This window comes from Hyaena hyaena, unplaced genomic scaffold, assembly GCF_003009895.1.
Source record: "Hyaena hyaena isolate Hyena2069 unplaced genomic scaffold, ASM300989v1 scaffold_0, whole genome shotgun sequence".
NCBI lineage: Eukaryota > Metazoa > Chordata > Mammalia > Carnivora > Hyaenidae > Hyaena > Hyaena hyaena.
Window position 1 is genome coordinate 11,909,562 of NW_024080632.1, and position 26,305 is coordinate 11,935,866.

General features: G+C 45.3%; 1 protein-coding gene across 3 annotated transcripts in view; it reads left to right on the forward strand.

The window, feature by feature from the left end:
• The first annotated feature begins 6,286 nt into the window (after nt 1–6,286).
• CCDC60 (coiled-coil domain containing 60) overlaps nt 6,287–26,305 on the forward strand; it is a 165,140-nt gene continuing 145,121 nt past the window's right edge. For all 3 annotated transcript variants that reach the window (XM_039246628.1, XM_039246807.1, XM_039246716.1), the window contains exon 1: nt 6,287–6,844. In XM_039246628.1, coding sequence (XP_039102559.1) covers nt 6,755–6,844 — 90 coding nt within the window. In that variant the 5' untranslated portion in view covers nt 6,287–6,754. The remainder of the gene's footprint in view (nt 6,845–26,305) is intronic.

Consider the following 26,305-nt stretch of genomic DNA (forward strand, 5'->3'; position numbering starts at 1 on the left):
GGAAGAGATGCATTTGGAGTCAGAAAACACAGAGATGGACATTTCAACCTTGCCTTAGTCACAGTCAATGTAGCAGCCTCATCTAGAATGCTCGGCGCTCTGGGGAAGAAACTGTTTTGCCCCACCTTTGTGTCTGGAATGGGAAGCCATTTATTCTTCCCTCTTCTTTTCACAGGGGAGACCTTTTCTCTTCCCTTCTGTGTGCAAAATGAGGAAAGGAACTAGCATTTACTTTTACTGGTGTGTTTTTAAAGTGATGCATGCATGTGGATTAGGGAAGAAATTCAAATAGTACAAAAGACCATCGGTGTAGAGTAAGTTACGCTTTATGGTGTACATCATCTTCTTGCCCCGTCCCTGCCCTCCCGGATCCACTTTCCACCTCTATGGCCCCAACTGGCTTCAGTGCTCTCCTAAGTGACTTGAGCCAATGGGAGCCACTGGCAGCAGCTCAGAGGCAAGCAGTGGGGTGTGTTTGGGGCATCCTTACTATGAGTTTGCTTCAGACTGGCTGTGTCCCTCAACCACAGATCACCACTCCTTCTCCACATGAGTTCCCTCCTTCAGAGGGATGATGACCACCCCTCCCCCTGTCCTGTGGGAATGGCCACAGCTTCATACGTTCTATCTCTTGGTGACTGCACCTTGTCCCGTGTTCCCTTACACCCATACTGGTGTAAATGGCCACATGGTAAATAAACCTGCCTCACGGCACCTTGACTTTGCCATCAGGGTCCTACTGTGCATTGATCTCCCTCTCTCCATCTCTCTTGCTCTTTCTCTCCCCTAAAACGTAGCATATGAGGGGCACCTGGGTGGCTTAGTCAGTTAAGCGTCCGACTTTCGCTTGGGTCATGATCTCGCGGCTCGTGGGTTTTGAGCCCCGCGTCGGGCTCTGTGCTGACTGCCAGCTCAGAGCCTGGAGCCTGTTTCAGTCTGTGACTCCCTCTCTCTCTGACCCTTCCCTGCTCACACTGTCTCTCTCTCTCTCTCTCTCTCTCCTAGAAATAAATAAAACATTAAAAAAAAATAGCATATGATATACTCGGTCTTCCTCTCTTTTGTTTTGTAAACTTAACATATCTTAAAGATTGAGCTGGATGTTTTCTGTTTGCACACCTTCTACCCCACCCATCTCCACTGTGTCCTGTGTTTCATGTCCTGTGTTTCAATGGGCTCCTTTGCCCTGTGACACCTAGTTGGACCCTGCCAATGGGGGTGGGGTGGGGCGCCAGTTGTAGATTGGAGGTACTCGCAATAGATAAGCAGGCAAGAAGAGTGTGCTTTGGGTATTTATCCCAAAATAAATGTTCCCTCCTTGCCAAGGTGCTGTGGTTGGCTGTTTCCTTCCTCAGAAAGGTCCAACCGGACAGCTCTCTTCTATGAAAAGAATTATACAGATATTTTGAGGCTTTGAATGGTATCAGTCTGGAGAGAGGACTACTTTTGATTTCTAGCAGTTAGAGGAGGGAAGATCATCTTAATGTAGTCAGAGACTGAGTAGATTTAAACCTGGTGTTTAGTCTTTGCAAAGGAAGGTCCTTTTCCTGTTTACTGTCATTCATAGAGTAGAGACCATCAGTGGATTCTGTCTTAGAAAGAAGAAGGGAGGGAGGGAGGGAGGGAAGAAAGGAAGGAAGGAAGGAAGGAAAGAAGGAAGGAAGGAAGGAAGGAAAGGAGGGAGGGAGGGAGGAAAGGAAAGAAGGAAAGAAGGAAGGAAGAAGGAAGGAAGGGAAGGAGGGAAGGAGGGAAGGAAGAAAGGAAATTAGTTAGTTCAGTTTTCGAAGAGGACAAAGAGCTAATTATGTTAGCCAGAATTTATTTTGTGCCTATTATATGCTGTGTTTCTTACCTAGCATATGTATTAACATATGTTTTGTATCTAATACATGTAGATGATAGAAGTATATAGACAAAGAGACACATAATTATGTCATTTAACCCACTACTGGCCCTATAAGTTTGGTGATTTGGTTTTTATTCTTTGTCATAAGGAAATTGAAGCTTATATAAGTTTAGAAACTTGCCCAGGGTCACACAGCTCACACACAGGATTAAAAATCAGGACTTAAACTCAGTTCTGTTTGGCTTAAATGAATGTTTATATCTTATGTAAAACAGCAGCTTACAAACAGGCTATGTGTCAAGGGTTCCTACCCCTACTTGTGTGTTAGAATTATCTAGAAACTCTATTTTTATTTAATTGAAGATTCAACGATGCCTACTATTTAATTTTAAGTCACTAACTCTGCAGAGCTGTGCTACAGTCTCCCTCTTTTCCTAAACCCTCAGTGCAATCCTACTACATGCCGGCCCAGGAAAGTCTCATTTTGAGGGCATAAATAAATTGGGGTGCAGAGGGAAGTGAGACTGAAGCAAGATGTGTAGTGTACATGTTTTGTGGGGCTGCTGGAACAAATTATTACAAAAGGAGTAGATTAAAACAAGAGAAACCTATTCTCTTATGGTTCTGGAGCTGAAGTCCATTGGCAAGGATGGGCTTCCTCTGAAGGCTGAAGGGGAAGAGCCTTCCTTGCCTCTCTCCCAGCTTCTGATTATTGCTGGCAATCCATGGTGTTCCTTGGCATGCAGAGACGTCACCCTAATCTCTGCCTCCGTTGTCACATGGCGTTCACCTTGTGTGTCTTCCATCTTCTCTACGTTCAAATTCCCTTCCACTTACAAGGATGCCAGTCATGGGATTAGGGCTCACACTAACCTAGTATGACCTCACCGTACCTTGATTATACCTGCAAAGACTCTTATTCCAAATAAGGTCACACTCACAGGCACTGAGGTTTAGGACCTGAACACATCTTTTGAAGGGTGCACAATTCTATCCATACAGATAGGAAGCAAGCTAGAACATGTACTGAACAGGAAATTATGGGCTACTTAGGAATCCATGGGAGTACCTGGCCAGGGAGTGTTTTCCTACCTGGGATGGAGGTTTCAGAAGTCTTAAGTGGATGTTAAATAAAGCAAGGTCAGGGCACCTAGTTGGCTCAGTCGGTTAAGCGTCTGACTTCAGCTCAGGTTTGAGGGTTCATGATCTTGTGGTTCATGGGTTTGAGCCCCACATCAGGCTCTGCTCTGACAGATGGGAGCCTTGGATGCTGCTTCAGATTCTGTGTCTCCTTCTCTCTCCCTGCCCCACCTCCACTTGTGCTCTGTCTCTCTATCTCTCAGAAATAAATAAAAAATATGTAAAGCAAGGCCTCCCCCCAAAAGGCTAGAGAAGCTAAAATCTTTCAGGTGGCTTGGAAACCCCAGTCATCTGCAGGGCTTATAGATATAACCCCAGCTTGTTCTGCTGAACTGAACACACACACACACACGCACATGCACGCATGCATGCACACACATATACCCACTTTAAGTGAAAAAGCATCAAGACTGTGTGACAGAGTGCTGAAGTCCATCACTGAATTCTCAGTCATGAACCTGGGTTAGTCTCGGGCAATCTCCACCACTAAAAAAGTGCCAAATCCCCAGAGCTTCAGTTTCTACCTTTGTAAAATGGGATTAATAATTCCATAATTCCAACCTGTCCCGCAGCAGCCTTGCACGTTGTGAGATGAAGCATGTGCAAGTGGAAAGCATTAGTCACAGAGGGAGCTTGGGCCACATCCTAGAATTCAGTGGAGGGAAATTCACTAAGAATATTCCTGGAGGCCATACCACTTCCCTGACGACTGCACCTGGTATACCAAAGTAAAGAAAGAAAGAGGAAGTGAGGATCATAAACATTGCTTTTTCTTCTCATTTACAAAGATCCATACTCACCGCCCTGCTTCCTGGTGTGGTTTGGAGGATAAGGTAGGAATGGCCTCTGGGACCACAGAGTTCCCAAGGGTCAGTGTAGCAAGCAGTAATCCTTCTTTAATATAATGAAATACAGGAGTCCTCAGAGGTGGTGCAAATACGCATTATCCAGTGGTATTTTGTCCTGGCAGCAATTCATCAATGGGTTGCCAGCTATCGGGTGTCAGGGGAGCCCCAAGTTTTACTTTTGCTCTGGGCCCCATAATTTGTAAATCCGGTGCTGGCATTTCAGTAAAAATAACCAGAAGGAGTTTTGTGGGCACTAGATGCAACACAGAAAACTATATTAAAGATATTCAGAAAACAATGACTTTTTCGATAGGTTTTTAATGCCAAACATATGTACTCCTCACTGAAATTCAAGTGTGTAGCAGATTCTGAAATTTCACTTCAACTACCCCAGCTGGCATCCGACACATTCCAAAATGTTTCTTCCACTTGATACGTCTATTTTTAATCCCTTCAGATGCCTTTCTTTTTGGCAAATTGGGAGGAGAGAGTGCCTGTCGCTCCGCGTCTTTCAGTTCGTATTTTGCATAAATCAACCAGGAATTAAGAATTAAACAATCACTTCATATCTTAGTTGTCAAATATTTCAGTGTTGGGAGGCGTATTTGCATATCTGAAAACATGTCGGCCTCTCGCTGTGTAAGGGATGCAGAGAATGTAAAGAAAACTCTCTGGGATGCCCACGAGAACAATAGCAAGAGAGATTTGGGGCAAGGTGGTCAAATAAAGTGGCAAGTCCATGTAATGAGGGGGACGGCATGACTTCCCTGGTTATTGCAGTCCACATCAACCTACGTCAGATTCCCCAGAAGCAGACCCAGAACAAAAGTTTGAATAGAAGTGGTTTACTTGGGGGCCATCAAGCAGTACCTCAAGGGGATAGGGAAGTGAAACAGGGAGAGGGAAGAAGCCAGTGCTGGTTCTGACTACGGCAAGCAAGTCAGTCCTGAAGGAGACCGCTGGGGGAATATAGAGCAACTCCAGAGATGTCCTACCTACCTGAGGGGTGAGCAGGTGAGGTACAAACTACAAACTCCTGATCATCATCCCTTTCCATTTACCCCTGTGATTGTTAACTTCTTGCACATCCAAGACTGCTCAGTTCAGAGAGAAAACAGGCCTATCGCCCATCATAACCCTCAAAAGCTCAAGGTTTAGAGATAAAACATGAATCAGACTGATTTCATGTGAAATAATGCCAAGGATAAAGCATGCAAATCAGACTGTGCAATAAGTCTTCTGCAAGCTGAGAATCTACCCCATGGGGTTATTGGAAGAATTAAATAAATTAATGGCTGGAAAGTACTTAGGAGAGCACCTGGCACTGAGCTAATGATCGATAAATAATAGTATTAATATCAGCTATGAAATGAACACTACATGTAAAAATGAGCAATTCTTTCTGGGATAGAATGTCAGGAGATAATAATAATAGTTGCCACTTGACTAGGATTCCTCATGTGCTCAGCCCTGATATACATTATCTGTTTTAATCCTTGACAATCTGTGGAAAAGTGATCCTCCCCATTTTAAAGATACAGAAGCCATGGATCAGCAAAGTTAGGCATCTTATCCTGGGTCACGCAGCTAAGTGGTTAAGAGCTTGGGTTTTAGACTCAAACAGGTCTGGCTTTTGAATCCCAGCTCGGCCACTTTCTGTGTGACCTGAAGCATGTCATTCAAGTTCTCTGAGTTTCAGATTCCTAGTCCATTAAATAGGGTAATAAAATACGTTCCTTAAAGATGTACTGTGGACAGTGAGTCAATACATGTGAAACAGGGGCACCTGGGTGGCTCAGTCGGTTAATCCTCTGACTTTGGCTCAGGTCATGATCTCACGGTTTGTGGGTTCGAGCCCTGCGTCAGACTCTGTGCTGACAGCTCAGAGCCTGGAGCCTGTTTCAGATTCTGTGTCTCCCTCTCTCTCTGATCCTCCCCTGCTCTCTCTCCCTCTGTCTCTCAGAAATAAATAAAAACATTTAAAATAAAAAAAATACATTTGAAACAGAGCAATGTCTAGCACATTTCAAACACTCCTTAGATGTATACATGTGTCTGGGGGAGGGGGACAGAAGGCTTTGAAGTATGAGTAGGAGTTTGTTAAGTAGAAAGAGGAGGGAAATATGCATCTCAATGTAAAGTAATTGTGGGACTAAAGGCACATTGAGGTACCCAACCGAAGAAACAAGAAATCACTAGTGGATTACTGGCAGGACGAAGCAGAGTGTAGAAGAAAGGGGTCGCTTGTAGTTAGACGGAGAGAAAAGGTTGAGGTCCCCAGACCTAAAGAGAGAAACCAGAGTCAGAAGAATATGGCTTGGCTCTTTGGCCAACGGCCAGCTCGCAGCCATCTTTCCTGCAACTCCTGAGTTCGCGACCCCGCCCCCACCAATCCCAACCAATGAGGAAGTCCTGCACGGCGTCTCATTGCTAGGCAACCGAGTTGGCCCTTGCCTAGCAGTTAGCCGATTTTCTCTCGCTAGCGGTGGGAACCTGAGCCTCACACTGGGGCCGCCTTAAGATAGGGATCTGGGGGCCCCTCTGTGGGCTCCCTTCAGACTTGGTCGGTGGAGTTTTATTTTTCTTAATTCATATTTTATTTTCGTTTATAGAGGAGAAAGGTATCCCCTTCCAAAGAGGGGGGGAAGCTCATGAAAGTTTGTGACTTTCTAAAAAGTGAATAATTTCAAGTTTGCCTGATTCTACCCACTCTGGACCTCCTTCTTCTGTTTATGGGAAACCCAGATGACTTGCTTTCTTTACTCCTGGATCAGAAGCCTCTTTGGAATCTATGTAATTGGCATTGGGAATCAGGGAGAGATTGCTGGAGCCTCTCATACCAGTGGCTGCTGAAGTAGAAGATTCTGGGGGGGGAAAACTCTCTTTAGGGGACACAGGCCACACCTGAGGGATTTCCAAGATGACCAAAACACCAGCCACCAAGAAGAGGCAGAGTGGCCCCAACGCAGGAGCCCTTTGGCCCTTTTATGCCTCAGAACATCTAACACAGGTAGGTCTCCCCTCTCTGCCAAAACCAATCATGTTTTCAAGACCAAGTGAAATAGGAAGTAGCCTTCAGGCCAACAGGAGACAGGGGAAGAGAGGAGTCATGGTGTAATTAAATTGTCGAGACACATCCCTGTTGCTATCAATGGTTGGTTTCTCGTAAAGAATGAAAACTCCAGACAGAACACTGAGCTGGGCCATCCTATTAGCCAGTAATTCCAAAATGATACAGTAAATCAGCAGTGACACTGTAGAACATCAGAAAAAAATTAAGATGAATTGTAGGTTTGCCATTGCAGAAATTATTTTCAGATATCCACTGGGCTCAGGGTATGTGCATAGCCTCTCTCTTATGAAAACAACGCAGAGTCAAACTTTCGATTTTGAAGGCTGACTTTGCTCCTCGCAAACTGTTGACATAAGTTGCTTAGCATTCCTGAGCCTTTATTTCCTCATGTCTGCAAAGTGAGAACAGGCATTTCAACTAAGCAGAAACAGTGTTAAGACTAAGGACGATATGGAAATTGGTTAACATGATGCAAACACTTGATAATGTGTATGTGTGACATGAAATACTGTCGCTGATTTGAAAAAATCATTATGTATGGAATGACCACAGTCAGGGGTTTCTGTTTTCAAATGATCGTAACTGGGTAGACCAGTTCTGTCTTTGTTAAGTGTGTCTTAGCTGCAAACCTGTCTATCACCACTGATTGACCAAGGTAGATGAACAGTAGGAGAGGGGGTCACAGGCAACCGCAGCCCACTGTGGCATATCTTAAGGCTCAGAATCCTGCCCCAGAAAGGAGGGCCTGGGGAGAAGTCAGTGCACAGAGGAGAGCTTAAAACTCACCCGTGGTTACGTGGTGGCCCAAAGTGTTCTTGAGTTCCTACCTTCTAAGAATTAATACATCTGTATGCACCCCCCATGGTTCAGCTCTCTTAGTGAGCTCGCTCTGCAAGATGCAGTTCTCATGTATCTCGTTTCATCTCAAAATCCCAACAGAAGTTCCATCCAGAGCAGTACTCTCCAGAACTGAGTCCTTAGCAGTGGGGGGAGAGAGGGGGAGAATGAGCGGGTGCAGGGGGTGGGGAGAGAATGAGTGAGGTGGACTCTTCAGAAGTAGAGGGGAGTTTGACAGTGTGGGCAGTGGACCCAAACAGCCGGGATTTGAACCCTGGATCTGCCTTTTAGCAGCCCTGTGGACCTTGGGCAACTTGCAGAACGTCTTTGCTTCAGTGTTACCATCTGTCAAAGGGGGATATCGTTATGCCTTCTCATGAGATCACTGGTGAGCATTAAATGATCTATCTGAAGCTCCTAGAACAGTTCTTGACACACAATGAGCACTCCTTAAAATTTATTTGGCAAACATTTATTGAACTCGTTAGGTGCTAAACACCTGGTCTTGTAACAAATGGGACTTGCCTTTAAAATTTTCATAATGTATAGTGTGTATGTTTGGGATGGGAAGTGAAGGATAAGCAACAGATAATTACAATGCAAAGTGAAAAGCGTCATTGGGTGTTGTGACTTATGTGTGTGTGTGTGTGTGTGTGTGTGTGTGTCAGATTTGCAGAGGGAAGAACCCATGTACCAAAGTAAATGCAGTAGGATTTTCCATCATGGGATAGAGAGATGAAGAAAGTAGAGGAAGGTACAGAGGTTGGAATGACCATGTTTTTCTTGGAAGAAGGCTGGTGGAACCAGAAAGTTCGGGGAAAGGGAAGTAGGTTTCCAGGGAACTGTTGGATAAACTAAGACTTCAAGCACAAAAGCTTCATTGAAATCCCACTGCCCTTGCCCCACTTTCTAGGAAATAATGAAGACCCCAGGGTGTCGCTGGCTCACATCTGAAATATCATACTTCTAGAAATTGCAACTTTTTAGAGCTACCGTAAAGCATTGGCTACCCTAAGTGAGGTTAACTAGAATGTGCCACACCACAAGAAAATATGTACAGATTGGGATCAACTTATCATGTCAAACCAAATCAAACCAATAATAATTGCAGTGATGTGAATAACAATGGTAAGAGTTGGCATGTCTTGAGTATTTACCACGTGTCAGATTCTAAGCTAGATCTTTCGGAACCATCTACAACACTTCAGGGTGAACTGTTACCTCTTCACAAGATAGATGGCAACGTGGAAGCCCAGGGAGAATAGATCCTTTATCCAAGGACACTGGCCAGCAGGGAACAGATTTGAACTTGGATCAGTCTGCCTCCAGGGTTCCAGCGCTCCCTGCCTCCCCACGCTAATCAGGCAGTGATAGAGGTTAGCATACACCACAGAGAGATATAAAATGAAGGTGTAAGTGTGGGCCCTGGCTTCAGATAACTTTGGGGTTTATCTGGGGGCAGGGAGTGACATATAAGAAAAGAATAACAAATGCCAGGCAGCCAAGTAAGTGTCTAATGAAGAGTGATTACGGAAGGATCTGGTTTCTCAGAGGAGAAGGGTGGGACCACACTGGGCTGTATGGTAATACCACTGACTATGGGTCCCTCAAGGTCTAGAATAATGACATGTGGGCCCCCCCCGCAAGGGTCCGAAAGCCCTCTGAAGCTAGGCATTTTCCTTCTCACAGGATGGAAGTTGCTACATCATAACTAATGTTACTGTGACACCTTGCCTCGCCCAATGTCTTCAGTTAGTTTTTAAAAATATGAATAATATATGCAAATCCTCTGCTTGAATGGCTTTTGTTGAGGAAACCTCATAACTCTAGCTCTCGCCCTTACACGGGGCTTTCTAATCTTTTAGTGTGTTCCTTGTCCCTTTGTTTTCCAAGGAAGCAAAAGAGAAGTTTAATGGGATTAGCCATGGGAAGGGAGGGAGCAGGCATGTGCAGATTACCGTGGACATACATTTTCTTCCTTGAAAGGAAGTGAAAAGAAGAGAGGCACTTAGGACACACCCCTCCCTGTTCCAGGATGGAAATGCAGAAATAGCATTTGGCAAAAACGATAAAGTTGTGGAATCCTTTAGACAAGCTCTGTCTCTTGGTGCCTGAAGTTTCTACCTCATTGTGATTAACCACCCAGAGGGAGAAGAAAAGTCCCTAATTTAGGCAAATCCTGAGACAGCCCAGAATCATACTGGGCCCTCTACTCATATCATAGCTTAGTGACTTAAAGAGAAGTTTCTTCAGCAATCAACATGAGCTCAAACTCCGACTTTGCCACTTACCAGGTTGTGTGGCCTTGAACAAATCAGTTATCCAAGCCTCAGTTTCCACACCTGTGAAACGGGAGTGTCGCATTTTATCTAATCTAAGATGTCTTTCATTTCAAGAGGCATCATATTTTTTTGTGTGCCACTAAAAAAGAAAACTCTACTGATTAAACTATAACCTACTTTCCATTATAAGATGTGCCCCAGTTTCAGAGTTGCTAAAATGTGGAAAGAAAACGTGCATCTCAGAATAGATGAAACAGCTAAAAATGCTCCCCTGTCATAGGGCGTTGTGGGGATTAGATGAGCTCATGCGGGCAAAGCTCTTAGAACAGAGCCGGGCACAGAGTAAATACCATGAAATGTTCGCCATCATGGCTTTGTTTCATCCTCTATGGGCTCTAGGAGAGAGGAATTGTTATTAACCTCCTTTTGCACCTGGGTAGACTGAGGCTGGAAGAGCCCCAGGGTCTGATTCTCTGCTGAGAAGGGAGAAGGGGGCAAATGAAGCAGAATCCCAGGTGTAGAGAGTATTGCTTGGCCCAAGCATCTCTGCCGGGCCCCACTCCTTACCATCCAACCTCCACCGCCCCCCACCCCTGTGTGTGGGCACCCCTGAAGTGCCCAGAGAAGGTCTCAGGAGTCCAACCCAGTGTACACCCAGTCAGGCTGCCTGGAATCAGAACGGGAGACCTAATGTGTTTTAGAAAGAGATCCGCCAACAAGAGAAATTTGGACTCTCTTGCAGAAGACGTTTCTAGCTGCAAACATGAAATGATTTTCCTCCTTGTTCAGATAGGAGACAGTGTGGCCAGAACGGGTAAGTGGTGAGTCACCACCCGCCTTTGTGGGAAGTGGGCTCAGCACGCTGGGTGATTTCTCTGGCCTCTAATCAAGGAGACCACACCCCCTGCCCTGAATCCCTGATTACGCAGGCAAAGAGAAAAAAAGAATAAAAAAAGGAATAAAAGCTCTCCTGACCTCTTGAGATTCGATTCTGAAGAATCCCGCCAGCTGTGCCTTCATTTTTATACGACTCATGACTTAGGCCAGGGAAATAGCAACCAGACCTTTTCTCTCTCTCCAAGGGATTCTTCTGGCTCCTTTGTTACATGCATGAGAAATTGCAGAATTCAAGTTGCTTTGTTGTGTTGTTTTTCTTTCTGCCCCGATGCTATGGACTCGTAATGCCTGCCTTGGTGAATCTTGCTGTATCTAATTGCAGGTCCATGTGACAGTGAGCTCCCCTCCATGATAAATTGCGGGGAAGGTGCGTGTTCATTACCTCCTGACACAGGAAGAGCGATCGGCACTTTCTTGGTGCTGGACAAAATGAAGCCAGCTCTTAGTCTCGGCTGCAGAGGCAGCTGCTCGGTGCAGGGAGGTGTGGGGAGGGCGGAAGAAACACAGCAAAGAGTCTAGTTGATGTGATATTGGCTTAGTGACTAGGTAGGAGCTCTGCCTTGAGGGTCATACAAAGGTATGCTCAGATCCCCTCTCTGACAGTCTCGAGTAGGAGTTTCCGTGAAATTGGTTGAATTATAATAGGGTCTACTGCATTGATGTTTTGGCAGGTTTAAATTTAAAAAATGCATGTGAAATACTGAGTACAATATTGGGACACCGTTAACCCTTCCCCACCCAACCCCCCCGCACCTCCCCCCCATAAGGGATGGCAGTAGTTATTACCAGTGCCCTTCTCTCTTCTCTGACTGGACAGGAGTGTCACTGTCACCACTTTGGAGACATGGTCAGCCCAGATATGAAGTCTGGTGTAAGCTGAGTGTTACCTGGAAAGTCACATGGTGGGGGCCATCATTAGTGAGGCTAAGTGCCAGCTTAAGGGTAGAAGGGGAGAAGTAAGTCTAGCAATAATGTTTAGAACTGGCATGAGAGTATATCTACGTGAAGGATGAGGTGTCTCGCTGGAGAAAATTCGTTCTGGTGGCAGAAATGCTTGACCCAGTGAAAAACCCTAGTTGTAGAAAAGAAGGTGTCCCTATAATTTGCATTTCTTGGATTTAACTCTCAGCCCAAGCCCATTACTCATGTTTGAAGCCCATGGAGAACCAGAAAGAAGTGAGAAAAAAGGAAAACTCTTATGTATCAATTAGGAGCATTTTGGGCTGCAAGGAAAAAAACTGAAAAGCAGTGACATTAAACAAATATGAATTTATTTTTCTCATATAAGAAATCTGGAGGTGAATGTCTACTGGTATTGGTTCAGAAGCTTGCTAATGTAGGAACTGGCAGGGCTTTTTCCCTCATGGTCATAGAATGGTTGCGCCTGCTCCAGGTGTCACATTCCTATCCCAGCAGAAAGAAGAAAAAGTGGAGATTGTGGGCTACTATGCTTGTCCCTTTTATGAGGCAAACAAAGGCTTTCTGGGAACTTTCCTATTTCCTCTTATGCTCCATTTTCCAAAACAGTGTCATCTGCCTTTTCTAACTGTAAGAATGGCTGGGAGGGGCACCTGGGTGGCTCAGTTGGTTAAGTGTCCGACTTCAGCTCAAGTCATGACCTCCCGGTCCGTCAGAGCCCGCCTCGGGCTCTGTGCTGACAGGCCCTGGAGCCTGCTTCGAATTCTGTGTCTCCTCTCTCTATCCCCCCACCCCCACTCTGTGTCTCTCAAAGATAAATAAACACCAAAAAAAATTTTTTAAATGAATAAAGATTAAAATTTTTTTGAAAAGAATGGCTGGGAAACACACATGTATCTAACATAAGTGCGGAAAGCAGGGGCAAAGGAGAGATGAAAGAATGGGAATAGGTGTTGGATGGAGTAATCAGCAGTGACTGGGAATCACAAATGATTTCCCAAAAACTCAGATACTGGGGGTCCCAAGCATCCCGGCGACTGTGAGGCTCTGGGGCCAGGGGAAGGGTAGAGAGGCCCTCAATGGAAGCATTCATTCCTTCAAGGAGTATTTGTATGTTTCAAGCATGATGCTAAGTGTTGGGGATACAGCAGTGAAAAGAGACGATCACATGGGACACCTTTCTGGAGACTCTGAAAAAACATACTTACAAGAAAAACGGGAAGAGAGTGAGCTGGGACAGCATCGTGATCACTATGACTCCCATCTGGTTACACTGTGGCGGGGAGGGGAGCTTGAGGAAACCCCAGTTAGACAAACCTTTACACATCTGTGGAAGGAGCCCTGTCCCCGACCCCCTTTCAGCACTCCCTCCGCCCCCCCCCCCAGCTTCCAGATACTCCGCTCTGAGCTGTTAAATTCAGAAGCTGCAGAATCCGCGTGGGGCTTGGTAGCAAGTAAGCACTTACATAAAATCTGACAGAAGCCAATTAAGCCTTTCCCGGACTGAATACACCAGCATACTTTTCTCGGAGATCTTTCTGACAGCTAAATTCAAAATCATAATGGTTGGTAATGGGATACCTTCTATCCTGAAATGGGGGCATTTTTCCCTTCTAAATTCCTGTTTTCAAACTCGGCTGAGGAAATTTCTTATTGGGCTCAATTTCGACCGAATGCATTTCTGCCTACATTGGAATTTATGCAATCGGTGGTTTTATTTAATGACTCGAAAATTAGCCACTTCCGGCGATCAGCTTGCAAGCCTGGAAAGGGTTTGCAAAAAAAGGGTTTTTGGGTGTCACAAAGTGAGAAGATTAGACTGCCTGATGGTTTCTGGGATGGGTTCGGCATTGTCAGGGGCTTGAAGAGTTTCATGGTAGCTCGGTGGTAGAAAAGACAGAATAATGTCCCACAGTAGCCTGGTTACATGGGCAGGGTCACCTTCCGGGGTGTATATTTAACATCTACCATGACAGAGGTTTAGGAGGTCAGACCTGGGGACTTCTCTCAATGAACCCACAATTTCACTAGAGAATCAATTCATAAATATCCATGAGTCAAGACAGCAAATAAGAAGTATCAGAAAGAGGGGCACCTGGGTGGCTCAGGCGGCTAAGCATCCAACTTCCGCGCAGGTCCTGATCTCACGGTTTGTGAGTTCGAGCCCTGTGTCAGGTTCTGTGCTGACAGCTAACTCAGAGCCTGGAGCCTGCTTCGGATTCTGTCTCCCTCTCTCTCTGCCCCTCCCCAGCTCGTACTCTGTCTCTCTCTCTCAAAAATAAACATTAAAAAATGTTTTTATTTTAAAAATTAAAAAATGTAAGAAGTACCAAAAAGAAAAGCAAAAACGATATAGGAGCTTGGAGATAGAACCAAGTTGTATTGGGGCGCCCGGGTGGCGTAGTTGGTTAAGCGTCCGACTTTCGCTCGGGTCATGATCTCGCGGTTCGTGGGTTCGAGCCCCGCGTCGGGCTCTGTGCTGACTGCCAGCTCAGAGCCTGGAGCCTGTTTCAGTCTGTGACTCCCTCTCTCTCTAACCCTCCCCTGCTCACGCTGTCTCTCTCTCTCTCTCTCCTAGAAATAAATAAAACATTTAAAAAAAAAAAAAAAAAAAAAAGAACCAAGTTGTATCCTGGGAAGAAACACACAGAGAAGCCATCTGGTCTGAATCCTCAGCGTTGGCTGGAAAGAGTTTGAGGTTATACGAGACACAGAACCAATGCTAGACTTTCGTTTCTTTTTTAGAATTTATTTTTAAAAATGTTTTTAAGTTTACTTATTTATTTTGAGAGAGACAAAGACAGTGCAAATGGGGGAGGGGCCGAGAGAGAGGGAGAGAGAGGATCCCAAGCAGGCTCTGAGCTGCCAGTGCAGAGCCCGATGCAGGGCTTGGACTCGCAAAACTGTGAGATCGTGACCCAAGCCGAACCCAAGAGTTGGACACTTAACCAAGTGGGCCATCAGGTGTGCCAAGAATTTATTTCCTAATATGGGCGGAGGCAAGATAGAGTACTTCCAGGCTCCCCAAGGAGCATGTCCTTTCCTGGAACCCTGTAGATGAAATGCTCTCCCTCAGAGCTCCAGTAAGTAAATCGTTGCGTACTCTGCCTCTTCATACACGATGTTACCCAAGTTTCTATCCCAGAGGAGCTGTCAAATCAGAGAAGATTTTGCTCCATGGATTTTCACTAAAGCTTTCAATAACCAGAAAGGTCCAATGTGTTGTTTCTCTCAAGGCTTTGAACTTCAGCAGAGCAAGGTTTCTCCATCTTGGCTCTGTTGACATTTGGGGCTGGTGAGCTGTCCTGTGCATTGGAGAATGTTGAGCAGCATTCCTGGCCTCTGTCCCTTAGATGTCAGTAAGGACTGACCCCCTCCCCAAGTTGTGACAACCGAACATGTGCCCAGATCTTGCCGAATGTCCCCTAGGGAGCAAGATTGTCCTCAGTAGAGAGCCAAGGCAGAGGAAGACTACTGAAGTCCTGAACACCTTTCCCCAGCTGACTGCTTATCTGATGATGAAAAATTCCCCATTTAAATAAATGATGCCACTGTGAACCAGTTGTTTGCACAGAAACCCAAGCCCCCTCTTTGACCCCTCCCTCCTCCTCATCCCTTAGGTCCAACCAGCTGCCTCAGGGCAGGTGTTCTATAGAAAGTGCTTCTTCCCCTAAGGTCACTACCTGGTTTAGGACACCACTGTCTATTGCACCCGCCTGCTAACTGCCCTCATTACCTTCAATCTGACCTTCTTCCAACCCATTGTCTTTCAATGCAAGTATGATATTGCCATTCCCCTGGATAGAACACTTAAGTGGCCCTCCGGTGTCCTTATAATGAAGGTTAATATCTTTAACGAGCTTTAAAAGGCTCTGCAGGATCAGGTTCCTGGCAACTTTCCCTGCCTCAACTCTCATTACTTGGTCCCTACTCAGAAGCCAAACTGGTTTTTGAATATACCATCCCCTCCGTTTTCTTCCTCCTGCTAAAATGTCCCCTACTCTTTTCCTTCTGGTTTTCCGTGACAAGGTGTTTCCAGAGCCCTGGACAGTGGTGGGATGGGCATGGCTGGCTTCCAGTCCCAGCTCTCCCACCACTTGGTCAAATCACTTAAATTCTCTGGTTCTTCACATTCATCTACAGCACCAGGAAATCTAACCTCCCAGTCCTTTCCAAGGGACTCTCTCTAGAGAGCAAATAACGGCTACTACTTACTGAGCGTGTAAGGTGCATCAGGTTCTTTGCATAAATTATTAAAATTATCCCTCACGTCATGGGCAGGTGCCGTCATTACCCTTATTTGTAGAGACAAGGAAACTGAGGCATAGAAAGGTTTTGTAACTTGCTCCAAGACACCCAGAAAATGGCGGCATTAGGATTTGAATTCAGGACTGATTAACTGGAGAGACCCTGTGCCCTCAAGATAAGCCTGTTGACTGCAGTAACAATGAGCAGTAAGTAAACAAATATCTCTCCAAAAGGGGCATCTGTTGGCTCTTTTTTATAAAGAGTATATTCAGAAGTATCTGACAGAAAAAAAGAAAGTGCCAGTTTTAGCTGTAGGCAATGCAAACAAGAATGTGACTGTGCCCGTGACCACTGACAAGGACATTTGCATTTTCTTGAGTTCTTGCTAAAATATGCCAGTGAGCTTTCCTGGAAGAGAAACACAGCTAAGGATGAAGTTGGGGGGAACCCTGTATGTGGCTGAGGCTCATCTTTCTAAATAATGCTTATTTCGATGAAGATTTACAAGCCAGTTGTAATTAAAGCCACATTTCTAAGAAAAGCATATTTTGATCCTGGGTCAATATGCTGCCAAGACCTGCTAGATAAAATGGAATTGGAAGACAGGCCCAGCTAATGAGGACTGAGGTTCCGGGGTATATGTGGCTGAGATATTGATCATCGTAAACAGCTTAATTGGGTTGAATAATTTGGGCAAATATCTAGTTAAATGGATTGGCTCTGAATCCAAGCTCTGACCCACTGGATTTTTTATTTTCTACAAAAAAAAAAATACTCTGCATCTTCTATAATTGCCTGTTTATTTATTCAACCCCATCACAAGACTTGGAGCTTCGTGAGGGAAAGGACCATGCCTGGCTCACAATTCTATCCCCAGAGGCTATTGCAGTGCCTGACAATGGATAGAAGTTCAGTATCCTTTAGTGTCAAGATCAAGGATAATTCTACGTACTGAGTACCTGGATACCCTCGGGCAACTGTAAATTCATTTGGACGAGGGCCACAGATATTTTATTCACAGTTAGTCCCTAGCCTGTGTGTGTGCTCCACAAATATGGATACCATTCGAGTACTTGCTATATGTATGCCCTTGGGCAAGTTACACTCTGGTGCCTCAGTTTCCTTTTCTCTCATGTGGAAATAACCACAGTTCCTGTTTTGTAGGGTTGTTGGGACCATCAATGGGATAATGCTCAGAAAAGCCCCTGGCTATGTCGTCAGCCCCTTTACTATGTAGTAAGTGCTCATTAAATGCTATGTTTTCATATTTCCACTTAGGGATGAAAGCCATTGGCTCCCAAATATCAAGTATTAAAACATTTAAATACTGACATTTCCAGAGGTGATGACTCTCATGCTGATCGTTTTTATGCATTCAGGAAAAGGCAGCCAAAAGAGTAACATGACTAAAATGTTGCATTTCCGAGGGCCCTTGAAGAAAAATGCCCATAAGGCAATTAGCCCATGACTGTTGCCTGTGTTATTATTGCTTATTAGCTGATCCTATCCTCTACTAATCAAATTGCTTCTTTGATATTTTTAGACCTTTTAAAAGAGGCCTTTCAAAACTCAGGAAGCAAAGCTTGTTGACAGGTACAAAGGAATTTGAGCTATGAAAGTGGCATCTGCCTAGGGATGGAAATGGAATGGAAAAATGGCGGGCACGGGGAGCATTTTCTGCAGGGTCCATGGGAACGACAGCCTGGATGGTTCTTTAGCCTAAACGATCCCTCCTCACCTTTTCCTTCCCTGCCTCAAACCAACAAATCACCCTCCTTGTCCCCCTTTTCTGCAGCTCCAGGGCTTGAGATTTAAATGGTCTCAATAAAGGGCAATTCTTGACCTTCCTTGGGTGACCAGACAAACACATGTCTTAGCATGACTGACCTAGCACCTGGGCCATCAATCACCCAGGACTTAGAGCCTGCTGCTACTCTCCTGCTCTGTGACCTTATCTGCTTCACTTCTCTGATGCTGCATTTTCTTCAATGTGATCAAATCTTGTGAAAATGCAAGATAATGTCTGTTGAAAACTCGGTCCAGAATTATAGCCAAGGCTGATTTATGACTAATACCATTCCACCCTTTGGTGCCTTAGGTACATCCCAAATGCCCCCATATTATTGTGTGTAACGCCAATGTCAGTTTTGGGGGTTTTTTGGTCAAAGAATGATGATATATTGAGAAAGAAATCTACCTCCATGTGAATCATCATTTTATTCCAAGGTTGTCCTGGGGATAGCAAAATTGAAGTATGTTTTTGTATCCTCTATGGTGCTAAAAATGACACTGATGTTTTAAAATTAAACAAATGGCACAATGTGTGATTAAACATCACACATTGTGTGATGACAATATTAGAAATAACTGATATGATTGGCTGAGTACTTCCTATATGTCATGAGCCTTGCTAAGTTCTTATGTGAATTATCCAATCCCATCCGCTCAACAATGCTAAGAGGTAGACACTATTTACCCCACTGTGCAGGTGAGCAAACTGAGGCTAAGAGAAGTTAAGTAATTTGGCCAGAGTCCCATGGCTAGTTAGTGGTCCATCTGCCACTGGAACCCAAGTTGGGTCAGGCTGCAAAGCCCCCGTTCTTAACCACTATGTATTACTCTGCAAAATAAGCCTGACTTTTTCTGAGGGTGGGTGGGCTGAGGGAAAATATGTCCCCACTCTCAAAAGAAGAGCATTGAAGAAGGAAAACCACCTGCATGGAGGGGCTTTGGGGAAGTAGAGTCAATACTGACTGGATCTCATAGGCTATTCACCTCTAGCTTGTCCTCACTGGTCAAGGTCAAAGTCCAGGGGGTTGTTACAAGGGTACTCCAGTCACCCTAGAAGTCCTTGAAGTTAGCAACCGACACACTGCACAGAACCCTCCTGTCTCCCCAGCCCACTGCCAAAAAAACTCACAAAGCCTCCGCCCCACGTTTTGCAATGCCAGCATTACGATAGCAACCTGTCCACTGAATGAAGCCTGGGATCGAATCAAAACACGAAGTTATTTTTGCACACAGCCCCCCCTTCAACAATTTTCAGCAAGGGAAGCTTTTCTCTGCCCCGGTGTAAAGACAATGTATCCAGTGCCTTTTCTGCTTGCCCTTGTGTGGTAGCCAGCATCGTAGCCTCTCTAAGCCACAGATAGTCACGAATGAGAAATTAAAAGCATTGATTCTAGGTATTAATGTGTTAAGCACCGCTTCAACCTTCCTTCAAGGAGAAGAGTGGCTTCCTGCAGGCCACCTGCCCCCAGTGAGGACAGTGTGAGGCATGCCCCTTCCTTTAGCTGCAGAGATGCCCCTCTTCCCTTAGCTTTCTGTGTTGGCTGGAAAGAAAAATAGGGAGCACAGGAAAGTTCTCACAGGTACTACCATAAGAGGTCTGTATTCTTCTAGGACCTAGCAGATGTCCAAAGCTGGCTCTTCTCTCCTGAAGGCACGTCTGTGGGCCCTTTGGAAGTTCTCTACTGCAGCCTTCCAAATCATTGCAGCTCCCCACACACTGTCTACTGGAGGCACTCCCCTCAGATTCCGGTTTACGTTTACCAGTAGTCTGCTCCACCCAGACTCCCGACCCTGGAGTCTCCTGGGCTTCTGGTGGGAATCGTTGCAGGCAGAACCCCAGGTTGATATTCCTGCCTGGGGTGTCCCATCTGGTGCCCAGGTTTCACGCCTGCTTGACACGCCATCAGAGAGAAGCACCACTTCCTAATCCAGCCCCAGCCCCAGGAGCGCTCCCTAGCCTGCCTCTGTCCTTGGGGTTTTCCTTTCTTTTCTTTTTTTTAATTTTTTTATGTCTTTATTATGAGAGACAGAGACAGAGAGTGAGTAGGGGAGGAGCAGAGAGAGAGGGAGACCCAGAATCTGAAGCAGGCTCCAAGCTCTGAGCTGTCAGCACAGAGCCCGACGTGGGGGTCGAACCCATGGACTGTGAGATTGTGACCTTAGTCAAAGTCGGATGCTTAACCGACTGAGCCACCCAGGCGCCCCGTGTCCTTGGGGTTTTCCAGGAGAGGGCCAGGGGCCAGCCCACCAGTCCCCCAGCTGCAGGGAATCTATACCTTAAGCTCCTGAACATTGCCACCAATTCCTCTCTGTCATTTGGTTTGAAGTGAAAGATGACGCATCCTCCTCCCTTTGGGGTCGGGATTCAAAGTATACCAGCAGATGTTGTGGAAGAAATTCCCTCCAGAAATCCCTCTCTCCCTTTCCGCTCTTTGTTTGTACATTCTCCAAGTGGATAAGGATGGAGGGACCCATTCTCCTACAGCTCAAAGATTCCTCCCAGACAGTCTTTCTCTCTTTCATGTGGAGCGTGATGGTCATGGTATCAAGCTCCCCGGTCTATACTATCTTACCTGTTAGTACCTCTGGCTATCCCGCCAAGTACCGAGGGTTCACAGTGTGCCAGGTGGTTTGCAAACATTATCACAAGGTCTTATGGCGAGTCTGTGAGGGGAGAGTTACCACCTCCATTTCGCAGGTAAGAAAAATGGTGACTCGGGTGATAGACAGGCCGAGACTCAAACCCAGGCCGGTCTTGTCCCAAAGTCTTGTTTCGTCCTGCTCGCTGCCTGCCCAGAGCTGTTAATATCCACTGGGATGGGGACCGGCTTCATCCTCAAGTCTCCAAATTCAGTTCCAGACCACACTGCTACAGCCCACCTCCTCCAGTCACCAAAGCCTTTCTGAGCTCATCAGAAGTTACAGGAGCTTCCTGGGGGAGAGTGTCACACTGCCCACAGAAGTCACATCAAATGCAGCCGTCTCATGGTTACTCACAAAACAAAGTGTCCTTTTTCTTCCTTTTTGATATTAGAACATGGTCCTACCGCAAATCGACTTGAAAGGAAGCCAGACTCTTGTTCCTTGTCTGCCTGGGAAGGATGATAGCCACTTCTGGCACCTAAAGGACCTGAAATTAAGGCTAGGGCCCTCAATGAAGAGGCGGTGATGTTGGTCAGAGGTCAGACACCCCCCGAAGCAGCCAGCCCCAATTCAGGGAAAATAAAAAACTGCCACTGCCCAGAAAGTGGTTATTGCTCTGCAAGTTTGGAAGCTGCGGGTCTCTGTCGGTCTCTGTCTACCCCCCTCCTCTTCCCTCACTCTTCTTTGTATCGTAACACTGACAAAGTATTTGTTAGCCCTTCCTATGCTTCTTTTTAGCTTTGTTAGTTCTTGTAGCAATTTCATGGGTTTAAAAAGAGAAAAAGAGGGGCGCCTTGGTGGCTCAGTCAGTTAAGCATCCGACTTCGGCTTGAGTCATGAACTGAGTTCCAGCCCCGTGTCAGGCTCTGGGCTGACAGCGCGGGATTCTCTCTCCTCTCTCTGGCCCTCCCCGCCCCCTCCCCCCAATTCATGTGTGCTCTCTCTTTCTCTCTCAAAATACATAAACTTAAAAGAGAGAGAGAGAGAAACCCTGGACAGCCTGGCCACTTGGTCACCAGGGGAAGGCGGCATTTCAGACCAATTGCTAACCCATCCAATCCGCAGACACACGGTTTCATTAATGCTCTTTCGTCTGCCCTGGATTGCAGGGATTGTAATGGAGCCTGTTCCGTAATTGTGTACTTTAGGTAAATAGATCGTTGGATAAGATTGATAACAGAGTGGACCCGGTAATGTTTTAAACCGAAAGCAGAAGAGTATGAGGGTGTTTCCGGCTATAAATGACAGGACCACAATTCATGCTGTGTCGGTTAAAGCTTCTTCAGCATAAATCACCGTTTTCTGAAGCTTGGCTTTTCTGCTTTAACAAAGAAAAAGGAGCTTTCTCTCCAGCTAGAGACAGAGCACAGGGCTTCAGGCAAATAGGGGGTTTGTTTTGTTAATGAACTTCATATCCAGTTATAACTCATTAATATAGACCACGCGATGTCATTGCAGCTAATTCCTTCATTTTACAAAGCCGGGATCTCGACAAAGCATATTATTGGCCCCAAATGAATTTTTAAAAATGAATAGACAACACAGAGGCCCAGCGGGTTCAAGGCAGAAATGGTACAGCCGTGTGGAAGCGAATTTACCAGCGTGCTGTTGCTGCTGATTCAGTCAGGGTCACCAAGCACTCATACCTACGTCTTTGTTTTCGCACAGAAGTAGATTTCAGGCCCACAGAACCCAAGCCGAAGAATTTCTTCTATAGGTTCAGGAAGCAGAACAATCCCGACTGACAGATTCCCTAGTTCTGAGAAATTTTGAAGATGAGGGGCTATGACCTAGAACCACACAGTCACAGAGAAACCTCGAAGGGCATCTATCCGGCTATGTAGCCAAAGTAGGAGAATGTGACTGTAACGTTGCTGGCTCTGGAGTCTGCCTGACAGAGGATGAACCCCATTCTGCTACTGCCCAGCTGTATGCCCTTGGGCAAATCACCTCTTGCTCCAAGCCTCAGTTTTGTTATTGGTGAAATTAGGATAAAGGCAATGCCTGCATTCAGGATCCTAATAATTAGGTAGCCAGAGGACCTTGGTCTGTCTAAGGGAGGGCTGACCAGAGGTGGATGCAGTACTTAGATGTGGTCTGATCTACATTGTGTTCCTAGTTGCTGATAAAAATGCTGACTGGGTCCCAGCAGATGTTCAGGGCTTGTTAAAACAAGACAGGGGCGCCTGGGTGGCTCCGTTGGTTAGGCGTCCGACTTCGGCTCAGGTCATAATCTCACAGCTCGTGGGTTCGAGCCCCGCGTCAGGCTCTATGCTGATGGTTCAGAGCCTGAAACCTGCTTTGGATTCTGTGTCTCCCTCTCTCTCTGCCCCTCCCCCACTCACACTCTGTGTGTGTGTGTGTGTGTGTGTGTGTGTGTGTGTGTATCTCTCAAAAATAAATAAAACATTAAAAAAAACCGCAACAGATTAGGAACTTTTTTGCTTCAGGAAGCTTTCTCTGGCTCTCTCCCTTGCCTCCTCCCTCCCCAACTCTATAGTCACAGCTTCCATCTCACATCTGCTCAGGAGTCTTGTGTTACCACCAACAGAGAGGGTCACTGAAGCAGGGAGCACCACTAACGCTCTTTGAATTCACCGATTCATTCAACAACGATTGCAGTGTGTCTATTACGTGCCAGCCTCATGGAAGACAATAAACATTTGTTGAATAAATTACTTCAAGATCTGCCCCAAGGAGTGCACCTATTTATTATCTCCTTGTATATCCACTTACTCTAAACAATACAGATCCTATTTAAAAACATATTGCTTTTGCTATATATATATATATATTCTAGAAGTCCATCCACTTCTGGGAACACGCCATCCCTGCCATCTTTGGTGAAATCTCTTTGACTCTCTAGCCTACTGGTGCTTTATAAAAGACTCGGTTTCCTTAAATGCTGCCCCTTTGTTTTGTTATCAGAACTTTGCTTCCTGGAGCACCTGGGTGGGTCAGTCAGTTACGCATCTGACTTCGGCTCAGGTCACGATCTCATGGTTCATGAATTCTAGCCCCGCATCAGGCTCTGTGCTGAAAGCTCAGTTCCTGGAGCCTGCTTTGGATTCTGTGACTCCCTCTCTCCCTGTCCTTCCTCTGCTCACTCTCTGGCTCTGTCCCTCAAAAAATAAACATTAAAAAAAAAAAGAACTTTGCTTACTTACTCATTTCATTTCACTCCTATTCATTCACTCTTATCCATTTCATCCATTTCATTCAAAATTTCATTTTCCAGAGTACCCACCCATCTAGCACCACATTTCTTTCTAAAAGAGCCTTTGGCCATGAGTTCCTCTGAACCTTTTAATCAGACTTTTAAAAACATCTCTCTCTAAAGTCTAGTGCAAAATGTGACCAGAATTCTCTTCCTTCACAATACAATACCACCCCCAAGATACATACATTGTGGTCAACTTTCCCCAAAGTTTCCCTCCTTTGTTGATTCCTGGTCCATTTTTCACTATATTCCTGTGTCTGTCTGGAGATTAAATTCCGGGCAATGCAAATGGGAAATATATCAGATGCTTCACTGTGGGTTTGTAACAAAGGCTTGAAGAATTGGCCTCTCATCATTGCAATATCTGGTGTCAGGACCAATTTTGGAGTTTCTAGAATTTACCTGTATGTTCTGAAGTCTTTTCCCACTATTAGATTTTTTTCCAAAATCATTTTATTCTCACCCAAATGCTTTAAAAGAAAACCACTTTTTATTGAAGTATAACATACACATCTAAGTCCCACTGGCAGGTGTGGGAAAACTGGCACTTTCGAACAGTGAGGGCGGGAGTGAAAATCTGCACATTTTTGGAGCATGGTTTAGTTGTGCCCGAATCATGAGTCCCCTGAGACCCCTAAGGAGCTGTCACCGATGCAAGAACATAAGGGTCTTTATTACAAGCTTGAGCAGGGGCTCACCAGTCTACCAGCGCAGCGGCAGCAAAGTGAAGCCTTGAACAATGGCAAGCAGGGTTTTTATGGGGTAAGGGACAGGGGTGTTACAGTGCCCACGTTGTACGTTTTGCATCATCACATAAGCACCAGTCATAATTGTAGAACATCCATGGTTATAGTTTTGACCATTCAGTATCCGTGAGGCATCCGTTACTTTTGGCGGGACCTAATCATGACCTTTGAGAATCCTTTGAAAATGACCAATTATGAGGTGAGCTCAAACGGCCTAGGTGGGGTTTAGGCAAGCGGTGAGTGATTGGCTAGTTTGTACAGAGTAACTACCTCCAGTTCTCAGCCCTGACTCAGACCACAGGAATGTTACACATTTCTTTTGATTGGGTGATCCGAGGGTGGTTTCAGCTGAAGCTTTTCCTGGATCTGGGGCTACGTGCAGCCCGAGGTTGCTCTTAATGGAGGACTTAATTTCAGGCTCTTCAGTTTTAAATACATTAAGATTCTTTACTTAACCATTTCACTTTTAGGTATTGATCACACAAAAATGTTCCTATAAGTACAGTTCTCAAGAATCGATACTTGTAGAGGCACCTGGGTGGCTCAGTCAGTTAAGCGTCCAACTCTTAATTTAGGCTCGGATCATATCTCACTGGTTTGTGATATCAAGCCCCATGTTGGGCTGGATCCACGCTGTCAGCCTGGAACCAGCTTGGGATTCTCTCTCTCCCTCTCTTTCTGTCCCTCCCCTACTTGCACCCTCTCTCTCAAAAAATGAATAAATGAACATTTAAAAAGAAAAAAATTTACATACATTCAAAAAATATATACAAAATAGATTTAAAATATGCATACATTCTTGAATATATGTATCTGTATATGTTCAAGAACTGTATACGTTCTTGAGTACACACACACATACACACAAGATGCTTATTATAGTTATATTTTGTCAGAAATATTTTAGTTGTCAGTGACAAAAACCTCCTCAAACTTGCATAAGCAAACAAAAAGGTGAGGAGGTATTAGAGATTCACGTTACAGAAAACTCTAGGGAGTATGGCTTCAGGGGATTTAGCAGGATCTGGGAGCTTAGACAAAGTCATCAGGAATCTGCCTACCTACATTCACTGTCCTCATTTCCATCCGAGCTGATTTTATTCTAATGCAAAAGCTCTCCATCGTGTGTCAAAATGGCCATCAGGAGCTCCAGGCTCAAATCCTTCTGGTTTAATAACTGTAGAAAAAAAGAAGCTTCTCTTTCCCAAATGAACCACTAAGAGTCCCATCCCTGAATTATCTGCTTGGATATTGCCCAGCCCTGGAGTTAACAGAAGTGGAGTCACCCACACCTGAACTTCAGGCGCTGAGAGTGAGGGAACTATAAGTTCTTGAGAAGAAAACCCAGATGCTTTGATCCAGAGAAAGCAACCCAAATGCTGACAAGGCAAAAACAGAAACTGTCTACTCCAACAGCATCAGTATTATTTTTAAAACTGGGGACAACCTAAAATCTCCATCGATAGGAGAGTCAAATAATATCATGTACATGCATACTATAGAATATTATGCAGCCACTAAAATAAATAAGGTAGATCCATATGCATATGAGGAACCTAAGTAACGTCATTTTGAGATTAAGGCCTCCATTAAGAGCAACCTCAGGCTGCACGCAGCCCCAGGTCTAGGAAAAGCCTCAGATTGCTCAAGGCTGAAGCCACCCTCGGACCACCTTCAGCTCAGCCAATCAAAAGAAGTTAAAAACATTCCTGTGGTCTGAGTCAGGGACTGAGGATTATAGATAGTTACTTTGTACAAACTAGCTAATCACTCACCGCTTGCCTAAACCCCACCTGGGCCCTTTGAACTCACTTCA